The sequence below is a fragment of the Antennarius striatus genome, chromosome 21 (genome assembly GCF_040054535.1).
Source record: "Antennarius striatus isolate MH-2024 chromosome 21, ASM4005453v1, whole genome shotgun sequence".
Lineage (NCBI taxonomy): Eukaryota > Metazoa > Chordata > Actinopteri > Lophiiformes > Antennariidae > Antennarius > Antennarius striatus.
In genome coordinates, this window is record NC_090796.1 from 11,839,289 (window position 1) to 11,862,773 (window position 23,485).

The 23,485-nt window shown below is 39.3% G+C and overlaps 1 protein-coding gene across 6 annotated transcripts in view; it reads left to right on the forward strand.

Moving 5' to 3' along the window:
- The window catches only part of plce1 (phospholipase C, epsilon 1), a 69,828-nt gene that overhangs the window by 42,772 nt on the left and 3,571 nt on the right, over positions 1-23,485 (forward strand). Inside the window, exons 10-45 of one of the 6 annotated variants that reach the window (XM_068304909.1) lie at positions 3,290-3,435; positions 3,517-3,664; positions 3,847-3,957; positions 4,075-4,184; positions 4,296-4,412; positions 5,429-5,470; positions 5,772-5,900; positions 5,982-6,118; positions 6,554-6,660; positions 6,895-7,019; positions 7,136-7,280; positions 7,428-7,592; positions 7,699-7,813; positions 7,900-8,059; positions 8,148-8,270; positions 9,034-9,170; positions 9,279-9,517; positions 9,703-9,764; positions 9,904-10,069; positions 10,163-10,270; positions 10,706-10,822; positions 11,400-11,558; positions 11,741-11,876; positions 12,104-12,145; positions 14,407-14,525; positions 15,509-15,626; positions 16,930-17,025; positions 17,327-17,617; positions 18,223-18,386; positions 20,557-20,818; positions 21,008-21,126; positions 21,388-21,516; positions 21,607-21,804; positions 22,034-22,219; positions 22,332-22,544; positions 23,166-23,277. In XM_068304909.1, coding sequence (XP_068161010.1) covers positions 3,290-3,435; positions 3,517-3,664; positions 3,847-3,957; positions 4,075-4,184; positions 4,296-4,412; positions 5,429-5,470; positions 5,772-5,900; positions 5,982-6,118; positions 6,554-6,660; positions 6,895-7,019; positions 7,136-7,280; positions 7,428-7,592; positions 7,699-7,813; positions 7,900-8,059; positions 8,148-8,270; positions 9,034-9,170; positions 9,279-9,517; positions 9,703-9,764; positions 9,904-10,069; positions 10,163-10,270; positions 10,706-10,822; positions 11,400-11,558; positions 11,741-11,876; positions 12,104-12,145; positions 14,407-14,525; positions 15,509-15,626; positions 16,930-17,025; positions 17,327-17,617; positions 18,223-18,386; positions 20,557-20,818; positions 21,008-21,126; positions 21,388-21,516; positions 21,607-21,804; positions 22,034-22,219; positions 22,332-22,544; positions 23,166-23,277 — 5,053 coding nt within the window. Of the gene's footprint in view, positions 1-3,289; positions 3,436-3,516; positions 3,665-3,846; positions 3,958-4,074; positions 4,185-4,295; positions 4,413-5,428; positions 5,471-5,771; positions 5,901-5,981; positions 6,119-6,553; positions 6,661-6,894; positions 7,020-7,135; positions 7,281-7,427; positions 7,593-7,698; positions 7,814-7,899; positions 8,060-8,147; positions 8,271-9,033; positions 9,171-9,278; positions 9,518-9,702; positions 9,765-9,903; positions 10,070-10,162; positions 10,271-10,705; positions 10,823-11,399; positions 11,559-11,740; positions 11,877-12,103; positions 12,146-14,406; positions 14,526-15,508; positions 15,627-16,929; positions 17,026-17,326; positions 17,618-18,222; positions 18,387-20,556; positions 20,819-21,007; positions 21,127-21,387; positions 21,517-21,606; positions 21,805-22,033; positions 22,220-22,331; positions 22,545-23,165; positions 23,373-23,485 lie in introns of all 6 variants that reach the window. The other 5 variants (XM_068304913.1, XM_068304911.1, XM_068304910.1 and 2 more) reach the window with 5 other exon arrangements.

Sequence of the window (23,485 nt, forward strand, 5' to 3'; positions counted from 1 at the left end):
AATCACAACATTGTACAGCTGACAAAAGGATTGCAAAAGAAGCGGAGACTGATTGGGAATGATGTCAGCTTTAAGTTGCATGCCTTTTACATCAGCTGGATTTCATTTGAATTAGTGCGAGGAGAGACACACATGTAAAAAGTCCTCCAAATATGCATTATAGCCATATATGGGCACGGTGGAATAAAATGACATGAGCAACCCTCCCTGGGAAGACCCAAATGAAACCTTAGAGTGGTTTTAAATCATAACACTCTCAAAGAGAGATGAAATGTTGAGTATGAGATGTTGCTGCTTTACTGGGTCTAGCTTGTGTTGTCTCTAAATCACAGTTTGTTTTGAATTTCCCTCAGTGACTGAGGGCAACGTAAGGGCAAATATCTACCTCTGACTCATAAAATTGTCAGCTGTTAATGATTTCTATTCATTCAGAACATATGAACTCATGGTGAACAAAAAATCAGCTGCAGACAAACTCTGTATAGTAAAATTTAGTAAAATTTCACACGTCTTGTGGGGATTTTTGTCCCCTTCAGTTGATATTTTCCACAGGCATCTATGACCTTGGATGTACATTTTGTAGTTTGATATTGAGTAGTGGGTTAAACGTCAGGAACGTCAGGATAAACGTCAGGATAAATGTAGGTGTTAGCTGTTGCATGGAGCTGTAAAATTGTGGGATGGTCATTTTCATGTCCTCTTTCAATGTTTAAGACTTGACAGCACTGCACTGAACTGAATCCACAGTTTTGAGATACATTATTAGTTTTAGAGTCTGACTTTTTTCCTTTTTCCCCCGACACCAGTTTTGTAAGTTTAATTTTTTTCCCTAAAGAATCAAATGGTTTCAATTCTCTTCATTTTCAAACCATGTATGGGAGTGAAAGATAAGAGGATAGTGCAGAAAGAGAAACTTTGGAGGCAGGGTAAGGGTAGCTCCTTTGTCCGTCCGGACTGTTTGGCTTCGACAGGACCAGTCTGGTACATGCACACGAGCCCTCGGTTATATAATTCATGTATCAAGGAGAAAGGGATCCTCGTATTTCAACTAATAACACATGCACAGATGGAGACAGACTGACAGACATGCAAACATCAAAGGAGGATCAGCATGTGTGTCATTCCAGTTCAGCATGTTTGTGTGTATGTGGATGTAAAATGTTTTCAAGGTGCCATTGATAACACCTATTCCATGCATGTTAGGAAAGGTTTGTTTTAGGAAACCTTTTCCTGCCGGGCCTGATTGCTACTCTGTGCTTTTTTGCTGTCCTCAAACACACAAACATACACTATGTTATATCTTTTCATATCCTGTCAATAATCCCTCTTACACATGAGATATGATTGATTATATATTGTGATATGGCATGTCAGAAGGGCCGCATCTTTTTGTCTAGATGTGTCGTGAATAAAAATTACACTTTGCTGACAGTCTCTGAAGTAAACCAATACTCATTGTCGTCCTAGATGTACACGTCCGGTTCCGAGCAGGCGAGCAACAGATAAGAGACTGTTGGGCAACAGGGTTGTTTGTAATTCAATAGTTTGTATGACAAGCTCATTTTTACCCTTTGATAGTACAAGGACGGCCGTGACATGAAACAAAAGGGCTCTCGCTAGAGTAAAACTGGGATGTGGTCATATGATGTATGTCGTCTAGTGTAACCACTAGATTTTGTGGAATCCCAAATAATAGATTTGTTTTTTTAATTGACATGCAGTTGAATCCCATTTGTGCTGTCAATGATACTAAAACACTGAGACCTTAGTATAGTAAGTGAGGTGGAGCAACAGATGAAATGATGCAACAAGTGGAACTCAGGATGCTTCTCCACAGTAGGTGCAAAAACAAAGGCTGCAGACTTGTTTTACAGGTAGATAAGATATATTTAGTGACTGCTCTGGAGATTTTATATTTGAAGATTTAGTGATAAATAGGGAAATAGGGCACATGATGTGGTCTAAAGACCAGCTACTGAGATTGGTTTCTGGATGAGTCAATTCCATACTTTTGTGGAATTTTATAGTCATAACATCAATCAGTTCAGAGGAGAGACTGAACTGTCTTGAATGGAATACATTTTCACAGTAACCTTCTCAACTGTAGTGCCTTTATCATATCTTGCATGCATCATCACTAGTGTGTCTGCACTCATGTTAAGAGAGAAATGTGAGACTTAACAAACCATAAAACTGTTGGAGCCAGTTGGAATCACGACAACCAGCTTTTTATGTCTAATGCTATAGATGTTTATGAAAAGCCGAAAGGAAAAGAAGAGTGTGGAATAGGTATGTGCTCACTGTGTCTATGTGGGTTTCCTCCACCCAGCTAAAATCTTGCATGTTAGGTACTATTGTCAAATTTTTAGACATTTGACCAAAGATGGCTGTGTTGGATGGATTTTTCAATCCCAATTCATGCATGTTAGAAAATCATCATGGGATTACTTAAATTTTGATGGCTGTAGTATTTAGAAGTGGTATGTGTCTTTATTCTTAGACTTTGCATTCGGGGGAACTGAGTATTTTGTTACATGATGCGTGTTTCTGTAGGTGTGTGTGTGTGTGTGTGTGTGTGTGTGTGTGTGTGTGTGTGTGTGTGTGTGTGTGTGTGTGTGTGTGTGTGTGTGTGTGTGTGTGTGTGTGTGTGTGTGTGTGTGTGTGTGTGTGTGTGTGTGTGTGTGTGTGTGGCTTTATTTAGTTCCTGTGCAGTCAGTCTGTGGTGGTGGGCTTTACAGATCCTTACATAACCTAGTCACAGATCTCTGGGCCAGGGGGATACTTCACCACCTGCAAGGGGATTAGGGAGTGTGTGTGTGTGCGTGTCCGTGTGTGCGTTTTATGAGTGTGACTATGTTCATGAGGCTGTAACACATAGATATTGAAGAGCAAAACTCAGCCACACTGGAATCTGATCTTTTCCTGTATTTTCTGTGTATGTCTAGTCAAAGTGTGTGTGTGGGTGTGTCTATGAGATTGTGATCAGTGCAGAGGCAATGCGCAGTTGAAAGATATCTGATTGCATTCTTTCTCATGTGTATGTGTTTGACCAGCTGGCATGGTCTTCTGCGTGTGTCGCCAATTTAGACGCTGTTTGCCATACTAGAATTTTAAAGAGATGACATGAACAAAACTAAGACTACACACAATAAAAGTGTCAGCTAACTGTATTTCAGTATTCCCTCAGATTAACAGAATAGAGTTTTGAAGGAAATCCAGGCCTTCAAGTATTAATATGTCATATTTGACTTCAATATATTAGAATGACTGTGTAAAACTGTATCAACAGGTGAGTTCCTGGGTAACGTGGCTGATACTGACTGCAGGATCCATGGAGGAGAAGAGAGAGGTTTTCTCCTACCTGGTCCATGTCGCTAAATGCTGTTGGAACATGGGAAATTACAATGGTGTCATGGAGTTTCTGGCTGGACTCAGGTTTGGAAAACACAGACAAAATTCATACAGTCTCATACTATACAGAAGCATGCACATGATTTTTTTTTTTTAATCCTGTAGATCCCGCAAGGTACTAAAGATGTGGCAGTTTATGGACCAGTCAGACATCGAGACCATGAGGAGCCTAAAGGACGCCATGGCTCAGCATGAATCATCTTCTGAGTACAAGAAAGTTGTGACTAGAGCTCTCAATATACCAGGATGTAAGGTAGGGAATTGTTTATGTGGATGACGTTTGGGAATGGATGAATTTGACACTTTGATATTTGATACTTTGAGTCAGTGTTTGTTTGTGTTTTAGCTCTTATCAGTGCACAGTATTTCTTTATTAATGTCAGCACTAGGATGTTTTTTTTAAATATCTGTCTTGTCGCCGCATAACTGTATTAGGTGGTGCCTTTCTGTGGAGTCTTTTTGAAAGAGCTCAGTGATGCGTTGGATGGGACAGCAAGCATCATGAGCCTCAAATCGACGTTGGATAATTCAGAAGACTCAATAGAGGTACTTTAAACAACAGCAAGCATGCGCAGCCACGCATAGTTATACACTCAGTAATGTCCCTTGAAGTAAAAAAGATGTTAGTAGAGTTCATCCAACTTGTATATATCCTCTCTCTAGTTTGTGTCTGACTACAGTGGCCAGCACAATTTTATGTTGCGTTCTGGTCCTGATGGTCTACATGTTCCAGAGAAAGAAGCTACAGTCAGCAACATCCTTCAGATTATCAGGTAGATCCTTCTACATGTTTTCTGTTTCATGTGTCTGCCACAGTTCTTCCATATTCATACTCCTTGTTTTGTTTCGTTTTGACCTTCCTGGCGCTTTCTTTTGCTCCTCAGATCTTGTAATCGTAGCTTGGAGGTAGAAGATCCCGATGAGGTGTCCACCAGTCCCTCTTCTACTGGCCCATCCCCTGCAACTAGAACCAACTCTTTTAGGGAACGCTGTCGCAATCAGTCAGTACCTTTTTCCGTTCCTACTTATTTTCATGTTGTTTCAATTATAATCACCTTACAGGATCACTTATCAAAATATAACTGTGATATGACTGGTGTTACAGTCTTAAACCTCATAAATAAACCTTTCACTGACATTTACCATAAAGAAATAACCTGTGTCAGTTTATATATCCATATAAAATACATTAGGAAATACATTATTTGATCACAATCCAGTGATGTGTAATATTGAGGTCCTTCAAGCCCAGTATAAATTTTAGAAAGGACCTCTTTATCCCTCTATGCAGTAACAGACAATGACTCATAGAAAAGTGAAAAAAAAGTGAGTATGTCATGCACACATGTATAAGAAGGTTGAATACAACCATGCACAAATGAGTGGTACTACTGGTTTCTCACTTCATAATGAAAGCACAATTCCTGTTAGTCATCACTGGTTCATAGACACCGAGGTAGTGAGTTCTGGATGTTTGCCAAAGTCGTACAGACCGGTTTACTGTCCTTCATAAACAGTGGAGAAGATAATGGGTTTGTGAAGAAATCCATTTTCAGATTGTTATTGATATGAGGTGATGCTCACATAAACTCCTGTGTCACAGAGAACACAGATAACAGGTCAGTTTCCTGTCAGGACAGGAAGGAATAGAGCTCTGGTACTTTTCAGCACAATGGGGAGAAACAAATTAACAGCATAAGCAACAGAAAATTTATTTCATTTGAAGCATGTTTGTGTTAAGGAATCCTGGATTGTTTTCTCTGTGTTTCTAGACAGCTTTTCTGACTGAGTCATCCTGTTAGAGCCCAGGATAATATCTCTATTTCTTTGTGGCTTAGATTAGACACAGATAAATATTGAGAAGACATTTAAGCTACTTTTCCTGTTCTTGTAAACATTCCTACTAGATTCTTTGTGCTATTTTTCTTTTTCCTTTACCTTTATCCAGGAACAACTTTATTTGTTCTTTATTTGCTTCATTCCGGTCTATCTTCTTTGTCCCTCTCTTCCTTTCTAGTTCACATTCATTTAGGAGTGCAGCAGAAACAAACCATGTCTTGTAAGTGGATACAAGAGGCTGAACATTAATCTCTGTATGGTTGCTGGCTGAGCAGAGTTTTCTTCTATTTTTTAGTAATCAAGGAACATACATGCATGATACAAGTTTGTTCCTTCAGTAGATTCACTGCAGTCTGGAGCGTATTTATGTGCTGATCATCTTAACTGTCTATACTTTCTTACTAGACTGCAATGCATTTTTTTAAAAAAAAATTACTTGATTGATGGAAAATAAATATAGCAGCAGAAGTCAGTAAGTTGAATCTTAATTTATGGTTTTTCTCAACTAACTCCATCTTCAGATTCATGGTAGGGGACTTATCAGATTCAGAGAGTGACTTGTCATCTGAGCTGGTGGTAAAAGAAGTGGAGTGTCAGGGGGCTGAGGAGACGCACAGAGCCTTCAGCCATGGCACTGAACTCATTCCCTGGTAGGAAACCTGCACACTTATGCACAAAGTTGCATCGGTGCCTCAACAACATGAGACGGTATCTGTACTTTTCTTTTCCAGGTATGTCTATTCACTACAACCAGACATTCACCAGTTTCTGCTGCAAGGGGCTACAGTCATCCACTATGACCAGGACAGTCACCTGACAGCTCGCTGTCTGTTGCAACTGCAACCTGACAACACAACACTCACTTGGGGTACATTATGACATTATGTCAAATGATAATGCAGTTTAAAAGGCATGAATATACTGTAACTACTTCACATCCATGTAATTACAAATTATTTTTTTACAATCATTTTACAGACATTTACATGATGAAGACTTCTATGTACAGTATTAATAATTATTACTGTATGGGAGTATAATTACTTTCCAGCAGTAAATTAGTTTAACAGTGTTTATCGTAAGGGCAATTTATAAGGAGTGTGGGATCTGTTAAGCCAAGTGTGTTAAGATAACCTTGAAAGAACTGTTATAGAGATGTATCAGTATCTACGATTTTTATATTTCAAAAAGACAAGCCTCATATCCTCCTCGATTATTACTCTTCATATCAGGGAAGATGAGGCATCCATGACATAAAAACTTACTCTAATTAATTGTGTGTAATTGTGTTTGTTTCTTGCAGGTAAGCCTCAGCGTGGGATGGCCTTCCCCTCGGAGCCGCCACTGGGTTTAGGACAGACTGTAGTGGCAGGACTATCTGAGGGACTTTTGGATCTGAGTGTTGTGAAGGTTTGTTGAAGGAGGAAAAAAATCCTCGTTTGTCCTTTAATCTGGGTTAAAAACAAAACTATATTTTTGTCATCCATAACAAAATTTTTCTTTTCTTTTTTCCATTTGAATTTGTGTTTATTCCAGAAATTAAAGTTGTGATATTTCAAATGGGATCATTAAAGTTGAGTGGCATTTGAAATTGTTAAATTGCACTCATGATACTCATGTACTCATGGTCATTTGGATGTGCAGGCTGTGTTCCTGGGTCATCAGGGAGTGGACGTTCATGCTGTGTGTTTGCAAAACAAGCTGAGTCAGATGACTGTAGAAGAGAATGGTCTCAGCCTCCTATATGGTCTCAGTACCACTGATAACAGGTTGGTGCTATTACCACCTGCTTTGAAATGCATTTTACTGTCATGGCATTGCCAGAGTAATACATTAGGAAAACGCACTGTTCGCTTAATCTTTTCATGAATGTCCACTGCCGTAGACTCCTGCACTTTGTTGCCCCCAACCATACTGCACAAATGCTTCATACGGGTTTGTCAGAGTTGGTGAATGCAACTAGAAAGTTGAAGAGGTTTCCTGACCAAAGATTGCAGTGGCTGAGGAGGCAGTATGTCAGTTTGTACCAGGTAAACACTCAGCACATTCTTCAACATATATATGTTTTATTTAAAGAATGGATTTGTCCTAGCTGAGAGTACCTTTGATGAGTTAAAGTATTTGTTTGCTTCGAATGTTCATTTAACACTCTGTACCTGGGTGTTTTTATGTATTAGGAGGATGGCAGGTACGAAGGGCCTACATTAGCCCATGCCATTGAACTATTTGGTGGTCGGAGGTGGAACATGGGTACAAGTGGAGTGGAAAAACCTGCTGGCCAGAAAAGCAGTCCTCTCGGCATCAATGATAAGACCAAGAAGATGAAGAAAGTCCTTGTCAGGGTCAGTGTATGAAGCTTTTTTCTGTCGCTCTTTCTCATGATTGCAGTTGTCATTGACTATTCAGATGAGTAGTTTTTGACTTAGTGTGGTTTTACACCCAATACAGGGGGACAGTGGAGATGCCACAGATGATGAGATGGCTTCCAGAAAAACAAGGAGTTGTAAGGAGGGATTTTATAGAAACGGACCAGAGTCTGATAACATAGACTTAGAAGATCCAGGTGACATTAACCGAGCTATTAGTGGAGCTTTGCCTAGCTTTTCATGAGATTCAGTAATTTACATTCAGTTCACTTTGCCTCCACAGATGATGGCTTCCCTGGGCCATTCTCCTTCTCATCCAGTAAAAGCCCTGGATTGTTAGCCTCTTCTTCCTCCTCCTCTTCTTCCTCCAGCATGGTGGGATCCAACCAGTCCCGTTCACAAACCTCTCCAACCCTCTCAGGAACAGCCAAAGCACATACAGGGTATGGCTGCAACTGTTATGGAAAGTTTGAACTCTGGAATATTCCCCATTTTTTTTCCAGTTTTAATTTTCTTCATTGTGTGTTGCAGGGCGTGGAGCAGCAGGTCGTGGCACGGTCGAGGTAAAGGCTGTTTCAAAGGCTTCCAGAATCTCATCATTTCTGACAGCACAATGAGTTTCATCGAGTTTGTTGAGCTCTTCAAGTCATTCAGGTAGATGCCAAAAATTATTCCATTAGTTATATTGTTTTGACAATTTCAATTCACAACAACATAGTTTCCTAAGAGCAGAGATTCATTTTACATAAATATGTATGTTTATTCTGTTTTATCTTTTCCAACTAAATCTAGGAACTCATTTTTCTAGGTACACGTAATCATCCAGCATTGAATAATAGGTTGAAATAGGATGTAAATTGTACATGTTGTGCTCTTATTATATAATGGTGTGTTTTATCAATTCAACAAAGGCATTCAAGGTTATCGTGTTTTCTAAAGGGTCCCTATCTTTGTGATATTCAGCTTTGGTCAAATTTTCCCTTTCATATGAAAGGAAACTATTTTAGTTTGGCTTATTTTCATAGCAGTCCTCCTACATTTTTCAGATTGGGGTGTTCCCTTTCATCTGATTTTCCTCTTCAGTTCCGCAATTAGTTTTTCAGAGATGATGATGGTATGGGAATTCAGCAGATCAGACGCTCAGAAAGTCTGCTTAGTTTTCAAGAGATGTATGTTATGCAGCCATCTGCAAATCAGTTATTCTGAGTCTTGAGCATTTGTATATATTTGTGAAATCAAATCTTCAAATTAAATTTTTTTTATATGGCCAAAATTTTATAACATGAAAAACATTGTTTATTGTCTATTGACATAACATAAATATTTTACACACCTATGGTTTGTTGAAGTTGTTGGAAATTAATTGTAAATTGAGCTGCTTGTGACCAAATTTGGTTATGTGTCACTTCCTCCTCAGCATTCGAAGCAGGAAGGACCTAAAAGAGCTGTTTGACACATTTGCTGTCCCCTGCAGTCGTTCAAGTCCAGAGTCTGCTCCTCTCTACACCAGCCTCAGGATAGACGACAAAGACACAGGTCTACAGCCAGACCTTGGTAAGAAATGGTTACAATTATCTATGTATTTCTGTGCATGCGCAAGATAGAGAAACACTGAGGCAACCTACTTTTCTTATTCATTCTTCCTCTTCCTTTTACCTTCAGATTTATTAACCCGCAATGGTTCTGATCTTGGTCTGTTTATACGGACAAGGCAGCAGATGTCTGACAACCAGAAACAGATCTCAGATGCAATTGCTGCAGCCAGTATTGTAACCAATGGAACAGGAGTGGAAAATGCATCGCTGGGCGTTTTGGGGTTGGCTATCCCTCAGCTCAATGACTTCCTCATCAACTGTCAAAGAGAGCACCTGAGCTACGATGAAATCCTCACAATAATACAGGTAGAGCCTGGAAAGAAAACAGGACACATGAAGTGGAGAGAAGGAGGGGAAATTTGTCTCATATAGATAATAAATTCACCAGATTAATGAATAGCATTAGGACAGAGGAAGTCTGAGACAAAGGGAAGTAGAGGCGACTATTAGTCAATAACTGTAATTAATTATTTCTTGCTTTTGTCTTTAAGAAATTTGAGCCTTCATTAACCATGAGACAAATGGGATGGATGTCGTTTGAAGGTTTTGCAAGGTACAGTTAAAAGAATATCAACATTTGCATTCGTTTAAAAAGGAAACACGATTACCCGCTGTGATGAACTCTCCTTATATTTTTCCTATAACACTTTGACAAAAATTTGGTTTACTAACCATTTTGCTCTCCTGACTAGGTTCCTGATGGATAAGGATAACTTTGCTTCTCGTATTGAAGAATCCCAGATGAATCCTGAGGAGCTGCAGTATCCTCTATCCTACTACTACATTGAGTCTTCTCATAACACCTATCTTACTGGACACCAGCTTAAGGGAGAATCTTCAGTCGAGCTTTACAGTCAAGTATGTGAGCCTTCAGTCATTTGAGACCACATCAATGACCTTTAGCATCTATTTTGTATGTTTTTGCCTGACTATCATGTAATTATTCACTAGGTGTTGCTACAAGGCTGCAGGAGTGTTGAGTTGGACTGTTGGGATGGAGATGATGGCATGCCAGTTATTTATCATGGACACACCCTCACTACTAAGATACCCTTTAAGGTTAGAAACACATTTAAGTGATCAATCATTTGCAATCTGTGTTTTCTGCTCTCCTGCCTCTTTGAATAAACTTCTCACAAATGAACATAACTCAGTCATATCACCAAACACAACTATATTTCTGTATGATGTCAATGTTTTCACTGCAATGTACCACTTCAGAAATTATGTTGGTTCTGAAAACCAAACAAATGAGAATGTTGAGAATACACATCAGCTGATCTTGGTTTCTTTCATAAACTCTCTTTTGTGTTTTTTTTTATATAATCAGAGTTGGACCTATCAGATCCCTCAAACACTTGTATTTTATTTGAAGTTGCATCTCTGGCTTTTTTCATTAAATCTCATTCGTACTGTATGTCAAAAAGTTTTATTGACTTTAATTTAATTTGGGGCGCTGTTTTTAAGAATTTAATCTCTCCTATGATCCTCCAGGATGTGGTGGAAGCAGTTAATCGGTCTGCATTTGTCAATTCAGACATGCCCGTCATCCTGTCCATAGAGAACCACTGCTCCCTCCCACAGCAACGCAAGATGGTTGAAATCTTCAAGGTACACAGCAATTACATCTGAAATTGCAAAATGAGATTTTTTTTCCTTTGCTTTGTTTCTAGTGTTCTAGAAGAAACACCAAAGTGTCAGAGGATATGCTTTTCACCAATATCACATTTAATACTTTTAAGCACCAACACCTTCAGTTTCTACAAAAAAAAACCCAAAATGATTAATTTTCACAAAATTTCTTTGCTGATGTGTTCATTTCAGCTGCCAAAAATACACCCACAGGCCAGCTTTTCTAAACTTCAGGCTAATGTCCTTTTTTTCTCAAATCTGGACTTATCTGGGCACAACAGACACATCATGATTGAATATCATCTTACTTTCATCTAACACAACTTTCCAGCATCTTATCCTCCCTTGAGGCTGGCTCCTGCATGACCTGATAAAGAGAAGTCTTTCATGTTCAGATAGCTCTGTGCCTCAGGCTAGCTTATGTCAAGAATGCCTTGTTTATTTGCAGTGTTTTGTGTTGATAAAAGTACTTTTGATTTCCCGTGGCTTTTTCCACTTAAATTAGCATTCTTCCCCTGGTGCCTGTCAGTCATATTTGTCATATTTCGCTCATTAGACGGTGTTCGGGGAACGTCTTGTGACGCGTTTCCTCGTTGAAAGCGATTTCAGCGATGACCCACTCCTACCGTCACCGCTGCAGCTGAGGGGGAAGATACTCCTGAAGAACAAAAAGCTCAAAGCACACCAGGCGCCGGTGGATATACTTAAACAAAAGGTTGAGTAGACACGCTGTTACACATAAATAATTTTTACTTGTTTCACATTGTCCACATAATAAGCTCTGCAGATAAGAGCTTGTACATTTATAGCTGATTGGCTGATCACAGGTATATCTTTGCAAACATTAATTCTTTTCATACTTTTTATGCATTTTGTAAAACTTCATTTCGATTACAGGCTCACCAGCTTGCACACATGCAGGCCCAGGCTAGCAACGGCTCACCAGGAGTCCCTCCAACCAGCAATCACACTAATGAGGAAGAGGAGGAGGAAGAAGACGAGTACGATTATGACTATGAGTCTCTATCAGATGGTAAGGAGAAGAAGACTCAAAAAAGGCACAAAAAAAAAACACTTAGAAGATTTCAGTGTTCAGGTTAAAAAGCCATATAGACTACACTCTTAAATCATAACACTAGAACTACTTTTGTTCACACCTTTATTCTAACTTCCTTCTTTAATAACCAAGCATCTTTTTGTGTTGACACTCTGTTCTCACTCTGTTCCTCTCCTGTTTTATCTTGCCTGTTTTCCACTTAGCTGATGTCCTCACTGCCTCTACTGCCTCGTATGGCCTGGAAGGTAAATGCGCGGCTCTGATGCTCCTCTCTATTTACCAGTGTCTTCATTGTCTTGTTCTGCAGTGGTGGCTGGTCTTTCACTTATGCATTTTGATTTAAAAAAATCATAATGTGAAACTTAAAATGGTGCTTTATTGTGTTGTCTGTCCCATTGAGTTGTATGGCAAATTCTGAGTCTGTTTTGCTAATTTTCTTTTGTTTTTTTTCAACCACTGTAGAAAAGTCACAATGAAGGCACTTGTACGTAGAGGTGCACTAGTGATCTGCATCACTGCTGTAGACTAATTCCTGTTTTACCCACATAACTGCTGCATACCTGCATTTTATGGATGTCATGCTCTGCTCAACTTTTGCTGTCTGTCATGTATCAGTAGCAACGTCATGAATAATTCAGCCTGATGTTTTTGATTGTAAAATATACTCTTGAAGTTGTGTTGTTTTAAGATATTAATAATGTTTTGACAAGTATCTTGAACAAATGACCTTTGAGACGGGAGACCTCCTTCACTCTCTACTTTAGTTACTTCAATATGTGTTTGTTGTTGGCACATGAAGCAACAACAGCACAGCAGCTACACTCCCAAGATTTATAACTGTTTCAGAGTTCCAACACGGGCCAACAGAGCGTGTTTATTGTTACTGAATTTCTAACAGTGGGTGGTTTGCAACAGCAGGAGTGTTTTGTTATGATGTACACTTCTTTTATCACCATTATGTAATTAAAATAATATGACACAAGTCCTTAATTTCCAGCTTGCGCCAGCTGTTTCTGCTGTGCGATCCTCAAATAAAATGGACTCTGGGTGCCCATCATCTAAATTTCTTATATTAAAAATAAATAAAATTGTGTCACTCGTAACACTTTTTTAGTATACTGAATATATTTTTAGAATGTAATTTATGCGTTGCAATGTGTCTTTATGTTTGCCTTGTTTGTTGCATCATGTTTGAGTATTTATCTGAAACGCTATTTAAAAATCTTGCAGTGCAAAGTTTTACAAATCTCTGCTTTGTAAATGCAGACCACGCTCTCATCTACCTCTAGATTGACTGTCCTTCAAAGATAGGCCTCTCTGCGTGATCCCTCTTTCTCCCACAAACACAATACCTCCCTCCTTTTCCCCGTTGTACTGTATTTTTCTGTGACCTCGCCAGTGGCTGGGCAGACTCATCAGGGAAACAAAACAAAGCCATCTGGTTTCTCAGGCCCTACGCTGCCCCCGTACTAAACAGCAGTCCAGGGGAAACTACCCTGTCCCAGTCCCAGTCCCAGCACTGCTGCTTCCTAAATCCTGGTTGCAGACCTTTCAAAAAGCTTTTCTCAAGTTTAGTTTTAATATTTATTTAAACTGCCAAGCTGCCACCATCCTTTGATTAACAGGAACTCTCTACTGTCACTCTGATCCAGCTCACTTCTCTGGCTACTGTCTACAGGATGACATTTAGGGGTTAGCTCTGTTACCAAACTCTTCAAATGAAGAGATTCCAAAGCAATATCTCTCTGATAAAACCCTCCTACATTTACAAGTTGAAGTATCTCTTTCTGTGTTTTTGGTTGAGATGAGTGTGTAGGAGGGATGGGATCAGAGGGAGAACTTTCTACTGCTGCTGCTGTTTACAGTTGATAGACTTTGCTTTGAATGTCAATGATGGGTTGGGGGGAACTTTGTGGATGTTTGGCTTTGGAAAATGATTATGGGATATTCAAGTATTTGGGGGTATAAGATAACCATTTATTTCCCCTTTGTGGTTATTTTCCTCACATGCTTTGCTTCAAAATGCTCAACCAATCCAAACACTGTTGTTATGGATAAAATGCTACAACTATCTCTAGTGGGTCTGACTAAAGTAACCAAATTCCACTCATAAAATACAAAACAGCATTTTGGTTTTACAATAAGCAAGACTTTTAGATATTGAATGATTTATTTCTGCTCCATAACACATTTTCATACCAGTTTATTTCTTCGAGAATCAAATGACTGGTATGATGCTGAGCTTATGTAAATTTTGAACTGAAAATGGTGGACAGGTATTACTGTCATGAAGACAGTATCACGATGAAATAAGCGTTAAGGAGAGGTATTTGCAGGTGTGTGCTTATTTGATCAGCTTGTTGCAAACTTCTTGCAGTCTTCTAAGCGCTGTGGTATTGGGTCAATACTGTTTGCAGTGTATAGAGCAGAAATATTGCGTTTGACTCTTAACTTGTCTTTTTTATTATGGTACCATTTGTCATAATTCTCTGTATTTTCCCTTCAGATAACATCCTGGATGACAAACCAGAGGGGAAGAGCTCAGCTGACAAAGAAGAGCAACCTGTGGATGAAATACCTAAGAGGATGAAGAAGTCTGACAGCACCACACAGAGCAAAGGAAAAGTAGGAAATTAGTAGGAAAGAATTAAACTGATGTGACTGCTAGTCGCTCAAAATTGTGTGATTACATCCCGCAAAGCGGGTAATTTTCAGTGTTTGTGTGTTCGTCTGTCCGTTCGTTCACAACCAGTATCTTCACAACCGTTGCAGTTAGAAAGATGAAAGAAAAAGGACATAACTCGGGCGGCAAAGAGAGAGAGCAAACTAAGTCAAGGTCAAATTTCAACTTTTGTACTCATCATAGCCGCATTCTATAGGCTGACAGCATCCGGAAGTGCGCTACGTTCTGTGAGTCTCGGACTTTTGTGAGACAAAAAAGTGCTTTAAACAGTTGATAAGAGTGTGGGGAAAGGTAATACAGATAGAAGGAGGTTTAATATCAGTATGGGGAGGGTTCATAAATGTTTAAATTACCGTAAATAAGATAGTTTGTCACTTTATCGCAGAATTCGCATGTGGTTCCTGAAATGCATTAACCTCGAGGAACAACGGCGCACTGTATACCTTTTTAGGTACATATCTCTGAAACCTGATGAGATATAATCACAAAACAAAAAGCAATATTTTCAGGAAGCCAGAGGCACAAAAAGGGGTAGGTCAGGGTAAAATGTTGAATTCAGGGGTGTTGTGGGATGTTGCAGTCTCTGACTGCCTTGTTTAAGATGCAGAAGAAGAAGAAGGCTATTCGTAATTACTCTGTGCCAGTGGGTATTTTAGCAGGACTCAGGCCAAATATTTATAAGTAATTTATTTTGGGTTTGTTTTAATTTTTTATTTTGCTGGCAGGATGCATCAAAGATTCACAAAAATGTCAACAGAAATAGGATTAAAATAAAATAAATATTTAGTACCCTTGATACTTTTGTATCAGGGGTATTAAATATTTCTGTAGCTACTGTGTGAAATCCAGCCCCTGATTTAACAGGGCATCACAGTTTCTTAATGTAAAAAAAAATTTTTCTTCTTGTGGCTACCTGCATATTTAGGTGTTTGACATGGAGCTGGGCGAGGAGTTTTATCTTCCTCAGAGCAAGAAGGAAAGTCGGCAGATTGCCCAAGAGCTGTCCGACCTCATCATCTACTGCCAGGCTGTGAAATTCCCTGGTAGAAAATATTTTTATCTTTCATTCTCTTTGACACTCACTATTTTTCCTCTGTTTATTCACTTTCCATTTTCACTTGCTTTACAGTTTCCTCTCTCTTGCAAAGTTTTTTTCTCCCACCGCAATGTAATTTATCCCCAATCAAAACCAACCTTTCTTCTTTTACTTCTGATATTCTATAATTATCTCCCTTTCTTTCCATCTTTTTCTTATCTAATCAACTCTAATATTATATTTAAGAGGTCAAACCTTTCCCGTGTTTTTACTTTTTTTTTATCTTACAATATTGAATATCCCAGTGTTACACTCTTCCTCTCCCACACAGAACACCCACTAAGATCACAAATGCTTTTCTTCCCCATGGGAAAGAAGGATACTTCATTGTGTCGAACTCTGAGAGTAGCGCAGCAGATTTGTGATGTACTTCAGTCTATGGAAATGTTTTGGGGATATATATACAGTATAAAGAGACATTGCATGTCCATATACACAGTCACATTTCAACTTTCTTCCAATGTTGACTATTTTGCTACAAACTAATATGCCACATTTTAAATTGTTAAAATAAGAATGATTTATATACATGGCAATTTTCTCTGCTTATCAGTTAGGGTGTTTAGATTCTGCTGCTTTCTCATACCAGTTATCTTATTTTCTCTTTATTAGGATCTATCTTCATTCCTCAATGCCATTTGTCTCAGTTATTTTTTGCTCCTTCAAATATGAACCTCCTCCTTCCTCCCTTAAATGTTCTGTGTGTTTGTCCTCTTCTCCTTGCATGGCATTGGCAATTCTAAAACTTAATATTTTGTGTGATAACTGTTTCCAGGGACCTGATTTTTGAGTTAGAAGAAATGGATTGTGTCTTGATTCAGACAGAATGCAATCTGGTTGCCCTGCCTGATGATTAAAGTGTTGCAGGCAGACGCATTACTTTTAATTTTTATTTGAATACATCAAAATTTTCTTAAGAAACTTTCATCATCGAGAAAGTACCCATTCAATAGAGGATTGGAGAGCATTTACCTTGTTTCAAACTCTTGGGATATCTACTGCTGCCACAGTTCTACAATTAATGCAAAAATCACTGAGCTTAAACTAAGCCCAATGAAACAAATGAATCTGGAGTTATTCTTGTGAGTTCATTATAATGAATTGTCTTATTACATTATACAGCAGTGGAATGTGGCAAGATTTAGAGAAAATTATTACTGGATTTTGTATACAATGTGGTGTCCACTGCTTTTGTGCTGCATTATTGAGAAGGTTCTTCTTTCTGCCTTTTGTTATGTGTGGCACCCCAGGCCTGTCCACATTGTCTCCAGCTGGCTCTGGCAGAAATAAGGACCGGGGTAAGAGCAGGAAGTCCATATTTGGCACAGGTCCCACAACAGGAAAAGGTAATTGTTAGCATTGCTGAGTAGTATTGCCTTCATTCATAATATTAATGCAATTACAGGTTTTACTTTTAAAGTTTATGTTCCTCATCATACTCTGGTTGACATTTCCTGAATTTAATCAAGGAAATTAGGTTTGCAAGGTACCTAATACCTCATTATAGATTTAGAAAACTTCTGGATATGCTGAATTCGAAATTATAACTTACTTATAAAAATGCAACCCCCTGATATGGGGTCTGAATTAACTGTGGCAACTGCCTTCATATTAAGCCTGATCTTTGAACATCTCTTCTCCCTCTAGGTGGCACGGAGAGGCTGAGCTGGGAGGAGCAGCAGACATCTCCTGTTCTCAATGCCCCGACCTCATTGAGCGCCATCATCCGCACGCCCAAATGCTACCACATATCCTCCGTCAACGAGAATGCCGCTAAGCGCCTGTGCCGTCGTTACTCTCAAAAGCTTATTCAGCACACAGTGTGCCAGCTGCTCAGGACTTACCCAGCAGCCACCAGGATCGACTCAACAAATCCAAACCCCCTGCTTTTCTGGCTGCATGGTATTCAGCTGGTGGCGCTCAACTATCAGACTGATGGTAAGGACAGTTTGTGTCACTCATTGGAAATAGTATAATGTACAGGAAAGATGAATCTACCCTCTATTCTGGATGGAATGGAGATATTTGGTTGTAGATATCTTTTTTTACATCCTGCCTCAAAGCAGTGATGTAGTGCAATTGTCAGTGTTCGCGTGTTTCTATGTTCGTTCGTTTGTTTGTTCATCCACCAAATATCTTTGCAACCGTTGCAGATAGAAAGATTTTTTAAAAAGTGCATTACTCGGCCGGCATAGGGGATGAAAGTGAGATGGTGACCTTGACCTTGAGAAAAATAGGTCACAGTCAAATTTCAAGTTTTGTACACTCAGGAACCGGATAAGATAGAAAGACGAGGGAGAAGACCAGTGTAAGACCCTAGATAAAAGCTAGAGTTTTGATCTACCTATGCACTAGCTCACACTGGCCTTCTCCATATGCACTAGTCTATGCACTAGTCAGGTACTACTTTCAGGGTACCCTGACCTACCCTGAAAGTAGGTCAGGGTACGTCGCGGGATGTTGCAGTGTTTTACTGCCTTGTTATTCAATGCAATAATTATCACCTGAATGCCTTTTCCGGTCCCTTCTTTTTTTCTCCTCAGATCTGCCAATGCAGTTGAACACAGCTTTATTTGAGGCTAATGGTGGCTGTGGCTACGTCCTGAAGCCAGCGGTACTTTGGGACCGCAGCTGTCCGCTCTATCAGCAGTTCTGTCCAATGGAGAGAGAGTTGGAGATGATGAGCCCAACTTCTTATTCACTCACTGTACGTTCAGATGATAAGATTGAAAGCTGTCTTCTTGACTTTCATTCGTGCCTTTAGCTTCTGGCCTATTCATGCATGATCTTAGTTTCCAAGTAAAGTATCTACTGTTATCTTCTATTTGAACAACTGTTGCTTCACATTTAAAACAAAAATGGAACTGGAAGGGTCAATTGAAATTAACTAGACTACTTGATATTAATTTGTTTTTAGGTATGTATGATACAGTTCCCTGAATGTGTTTAATTATTTCTTTGGCCTCTTTTCTAGCCTTACTAGCATACCTGCAATGACTGCTCAGACATTATGAATTGATACTAAAGTACACACCTAAGTGCTCATATTAGGTGCATTAAATCTTGTTATGAAAGTTTATTGTGATTGTACATACATACACGTTTTAATTATTTGACAGTCACTAAGGTATACTAGTTAATTCAATAGTAGTTAATTCAATTGTAGGATGAAGTGAATTGATCAAAAATAGTTGTTTATCACAATATGGTATCATTTAGTCTGTAGGAAATTTTTATCGCTTTATCAAAAATAGTGACTCACGAGCATCCGCTCTGCGCAGCAGTTAGATACTTTTTTTGTGAAAGCTTCATACAGCATGAAGGAGAACAGAACCTCATGAAAACATTGCAATATGTCCACACTTCTCTTTCCACTGGCTAGTTACGTATATCCCGCAAAGCGGTGATGTATTGTAATTGTCAGTTTTTGTGTGTTCGTCCATCCGTTCGTCCACCAAATATCTTCCCAACCGTTGCAGATGGAAAGATGAAACAAAAAGCACTTTACTTGGACGGCAAATGATGATGAAAATGAAATGATGACCTTGATCTTGAGAAAAGTAGGTCAAGGTCAAATTTCAACTTTTGTACTCATCCCAGATTTTTGGAAGGCAGTCAGGTGATACTGTACACACATTCTTTAGGCTGACGGCATCCCGAAGTGTGCTACGTTCTGTGAGTCTCTGACTTCCGTGAGAAACAAAAGCGCTTTAAACAGTCGATAAGAGTGTGGGAAAAGGTAATTACAGATAGAAGGTGGTATAATATCATAATGGGGAGGGTTCATAAACGTTTAAATTACCGTAAATAATAAGATAAATAGTTTGTCACTCTATCGCGGAATTCGTTAATCACATTTGCTCTTGGACCAGATTAACCGCGAGGAACAACGGCGCACTGTATACCTTTATAGGTACACATCTCTGAAACCTGAAGAGATATAATCACAAAACAAAAAGCAACATTTTCAGGAAGCTAGACCGACAAAAATGTGTAGGTCAAGGTAAAATGTTGAATTCAGGGGTGTCCCTGGATTTTGCAGTCTCTGGCTGCCTTGTTTTCAACATGCGCTTGTCATCACTTTGTGTGACTGGTTCACAGTACTAGTGTAACTTGAACCTTATTTCACCAAATCTGCTTTCAGTACAGGGAGATATATGTCGCTCTTTCCCAGATGCAGCCTTGTTTTTAGCTGATAACATCGTGTGGGCAGCTGCCTTGTTAGATTCTCATTGTTCCAGGTTCACTGTAACATACAGGAAGGCCACCAGTCACAGATAGAAACAACAGAGTATGACCTGTTTGGATGGGACAAGAAAGCATTAAAATGATTTCACTGAATCAGCCTTCAAAGATCTGTCTATGTAGTAAACTGTAGTTTTTCTTTTAGGTCAATTCCAAATTTGTTTTCCTGACATAAAGTGAGTGGTGCAATTTGAGCAATGGTAAACAATCTGCTGGTTTTAAACGGTTATTTCTGTTTTCAGATGAGTCCTGAATATTTGTAATATCCTGACAGATAAAAAGTTTGAATTTCTGCCAGAAGAAACACAACAAAATGACAAAATTGTGTCAGTAATGTCAAAATACTGCTGCCTTGAACTGTGGGAAAAGAGTGTTTATCTACTGCCTTCAATGATCATTTGTCAAGTTCAGATTCAGATCAGATGAGAAAACATGAACGATGATCCAGTAAAAACAGCAGTTGATGGTAGAGGAACAGACATTAATCTTAAACTCATTAAACTTTAGAGCGACAGAAAGGTATAAATTGAGTCATTGTTGGCACGTCAGATTGAGTTTGCTGACTTATTTGGCGTCATTCACTGAACTGAAAAAATAAGGCTGATATTGATGTACTCATCATCTTTCCTCAGATTGTGTCCGGACAGAACGTCTGTCCCGGTAACAGCACTGGCAGCCCCTGCCTGGAGCTGGACATACTGGGAATGCCGATAGACAGCTGTCACTTCCGTACTAAACCCATACACCGTAACACCCTCAACCCCATGTGGAGCGAGCACTTTCAGTTCACTGTGCACTTTGAAGAGATGTGCTTCCTGCGCTTGGCCGTTGTGGAGAACAACAGTTCCCAGACTACTGCTCAGAGGACTCTGCCTCTAAAGGCCCTAAAGTCAGGTAGGCGTGTCACCCACAGCAGATATTATCCTAAAAATGATAGATTTTAATTGTAGATGGAAATTGAAATTGAGTACAGCTGTGAGGGCACGTATTAAAAAACTATCATAAAGGCATGAAAGATGTTAGAAAATTGCTGGGGGCTTTTTTGATCATTTTTATTTATTTATTCATTGTTGAATCTATCAGGTTACAGACACATCCAGTTGAGAACGCAACATAATGAGCACCTTGAAGTGTCAAGCTTGTTCATCTACAGCCGCAGAACTGAGGAAGCTCCTACAGGGGGCGCCACACCCTCATCACTGGTGAGACCTTGTTCCTCCAAATGTAGTTGTATCTGCTAAAATAGTTAAACACCAACATGGAACATTTTTTTACAAATTGAATACTTTCATTTCAGATGCTTTTGAATATATTATTTTCATCTTATATACTTTAACTAAGTCAAACTTGGACAGATAATGCTCTGAGAATATTCTTGATATCTTATTTAATTAAAATAGATATGCTATGATCACATGAGTCATGATAACCTCCTGCTTTGTCCTCCCCTGTTCTCTGCACAGCTGTTCAGCTCAGAGGAGAAATGTGGGCTGCAGCAGCACAGGGTGACGGTGTATGGAGCTCCCGGTCCTGAGCCCTTCAGTGTCTTCCACGTTACAGAACAGACGACCGCCAAACAGCTACTGGACATGGTTGGTATTTAAATAGCAGTTTTTTAGGGTTTTTTTCTGCCAAAACTTGGAGATTTTTCAATTGTCATGTAAAGTGTCAATGCCCCACAGGTTGCAGCATCTATCGGAAATCCATCGGAGTACTTCCTGTGCGAGGAGAAGGTTCCTCTGTTGAAGGAGCGCAGCGAGGTGAAGCGCTGCGCTCTGCAACGTCCTCTTGCTCCTGAAGAGGAGGTGGTCAGACTGGTTTCCAGTTGGAACACTGAGGAGGGATATGTGGGAAGGATCAGCCTCAAAACAAAAGAGGAGGTAACTGTGCTTAATCTGATCCATTGATTAATATGTTTTTACTAGATGAGTCTTTAACTTCTAATAGATTATCACAAGCATTATGAAAAGGCACTTTTTTTATGAACCGGTAATCTGTAATGCTGTGGCTCCCCCATGTGGTTGCCTTGTACAATGCACTTAGATCTCGAATGCATACAGGTCTAAATCCACATAAGTTTATCCTTAGTAAGTGGTTTCGTTCTTGCAGAACTTAACTGAGAAGAACCCTGTGCAGGAGGGAGAGGAGGAGGTGATGGTGAGTGGTAGAGAAAGCACAGGAGGAGCAACAGAAGAAGATATGTTCTTCATCCAGGTCCATGAAGTTTCACCAGAGCAGCCTCACACTGTGATCAAGGCCCCGCGTTACAGCACGGCTCAGGACATCATACAGCAGGTGGGAAGAGTCGAGAACACACTTAGAAACAGTAGTATTTGAATTTACAAAAATCTATAGGACCCTTAATATAGTTTTAATTTGTTTCTTCCCCACTGTATGTCTTGACCAGACTCTGTCAAAGGCCAAGTATTCCTACAGTATCCTCTCCAACCCCAACCCGTGTGACTATGTCCTCATGGAGGAAGTGACCAAGGATGCTGGCTCTAAGAAGTCGTCTGGCACCAAGCCCCTGCAGCGAGTGCTGCTGGATCACGAATGTGTGTACCAAGCTCAGAGCCGCTGGCGAGGCGCGGGAAAGTTCATTCTTAAACTCAAAGAGCAGGTAGCTCGAAATGCAACAACTAATTTTTGATTTTAGAGACTTGTCTATTTATTTGTTTGTTTGTGTTCATTTCTATGTCATATTTTTTTAATCTATGGTTATTTAATTCATTCCAGTTGACCATTATTTTCTTTTAATAGTGTTTATTTTTTACTGCTTGTTTAATCAACACTTGCTTAGTTTTAACTTTGCATGTGCTTTCAACTTTCTGTGACTTTGTGCTTGTTCCCATTTCAATCCTTTTTTATGTCCTTATTGTAATTTAAAACTTTGACATGCTTTTAATACAAAACTGCCTCCTTTGTGTTCAGCTTTATTGCATGTGTTGTTGTTGTGTTTTCTGTTTAACCATTGGTTTTATTCACTTATTTCCATAATTCTTATTGCTGTACATCTGTCAAAATGTATTTTATTGATGAACAACCCTACATCAGAACTCTTTTTTTTTTTTTTTTTGTGACAATAAAAAGAATATGTAAACAAGCCGCTTTGTTGAATAAATCTTGAAAGATTTTGTTTGATTTTAAAGTTTTGTTCATTATTAAAATCTCTAAGACAAAAAAAGACCTAAATGCTCATTTCTATTATTTTTCACAAATAGGAATCTATTTCTGCTTCCAGGTGGTGCGGGAAGACAAAAAGAAAGTCATTTCATTTGCTAGCGAGCTGAAAAAGCTGACCAGTCGCAGCCGTAGCATGACGACTGGGGGCAGCGCCGAGAGTCCAGTCCAGAGTAAGGATGATAGAGCTGCATGCTGTGTGGCTCTGACAGAGCTGCAGGAGTGAAACTCACTATGCCTGCTGCCTGTGCATGGAAAGGCAACAGAGGTACCGTATGTTATCTCTAACATCTAACCTTACAGCAGTCTACAGAAGAAAATATTAATAAATAAGTATAGATGTCATTTGGTAATACATGCAAAAAGTAGAATTCAGAATAA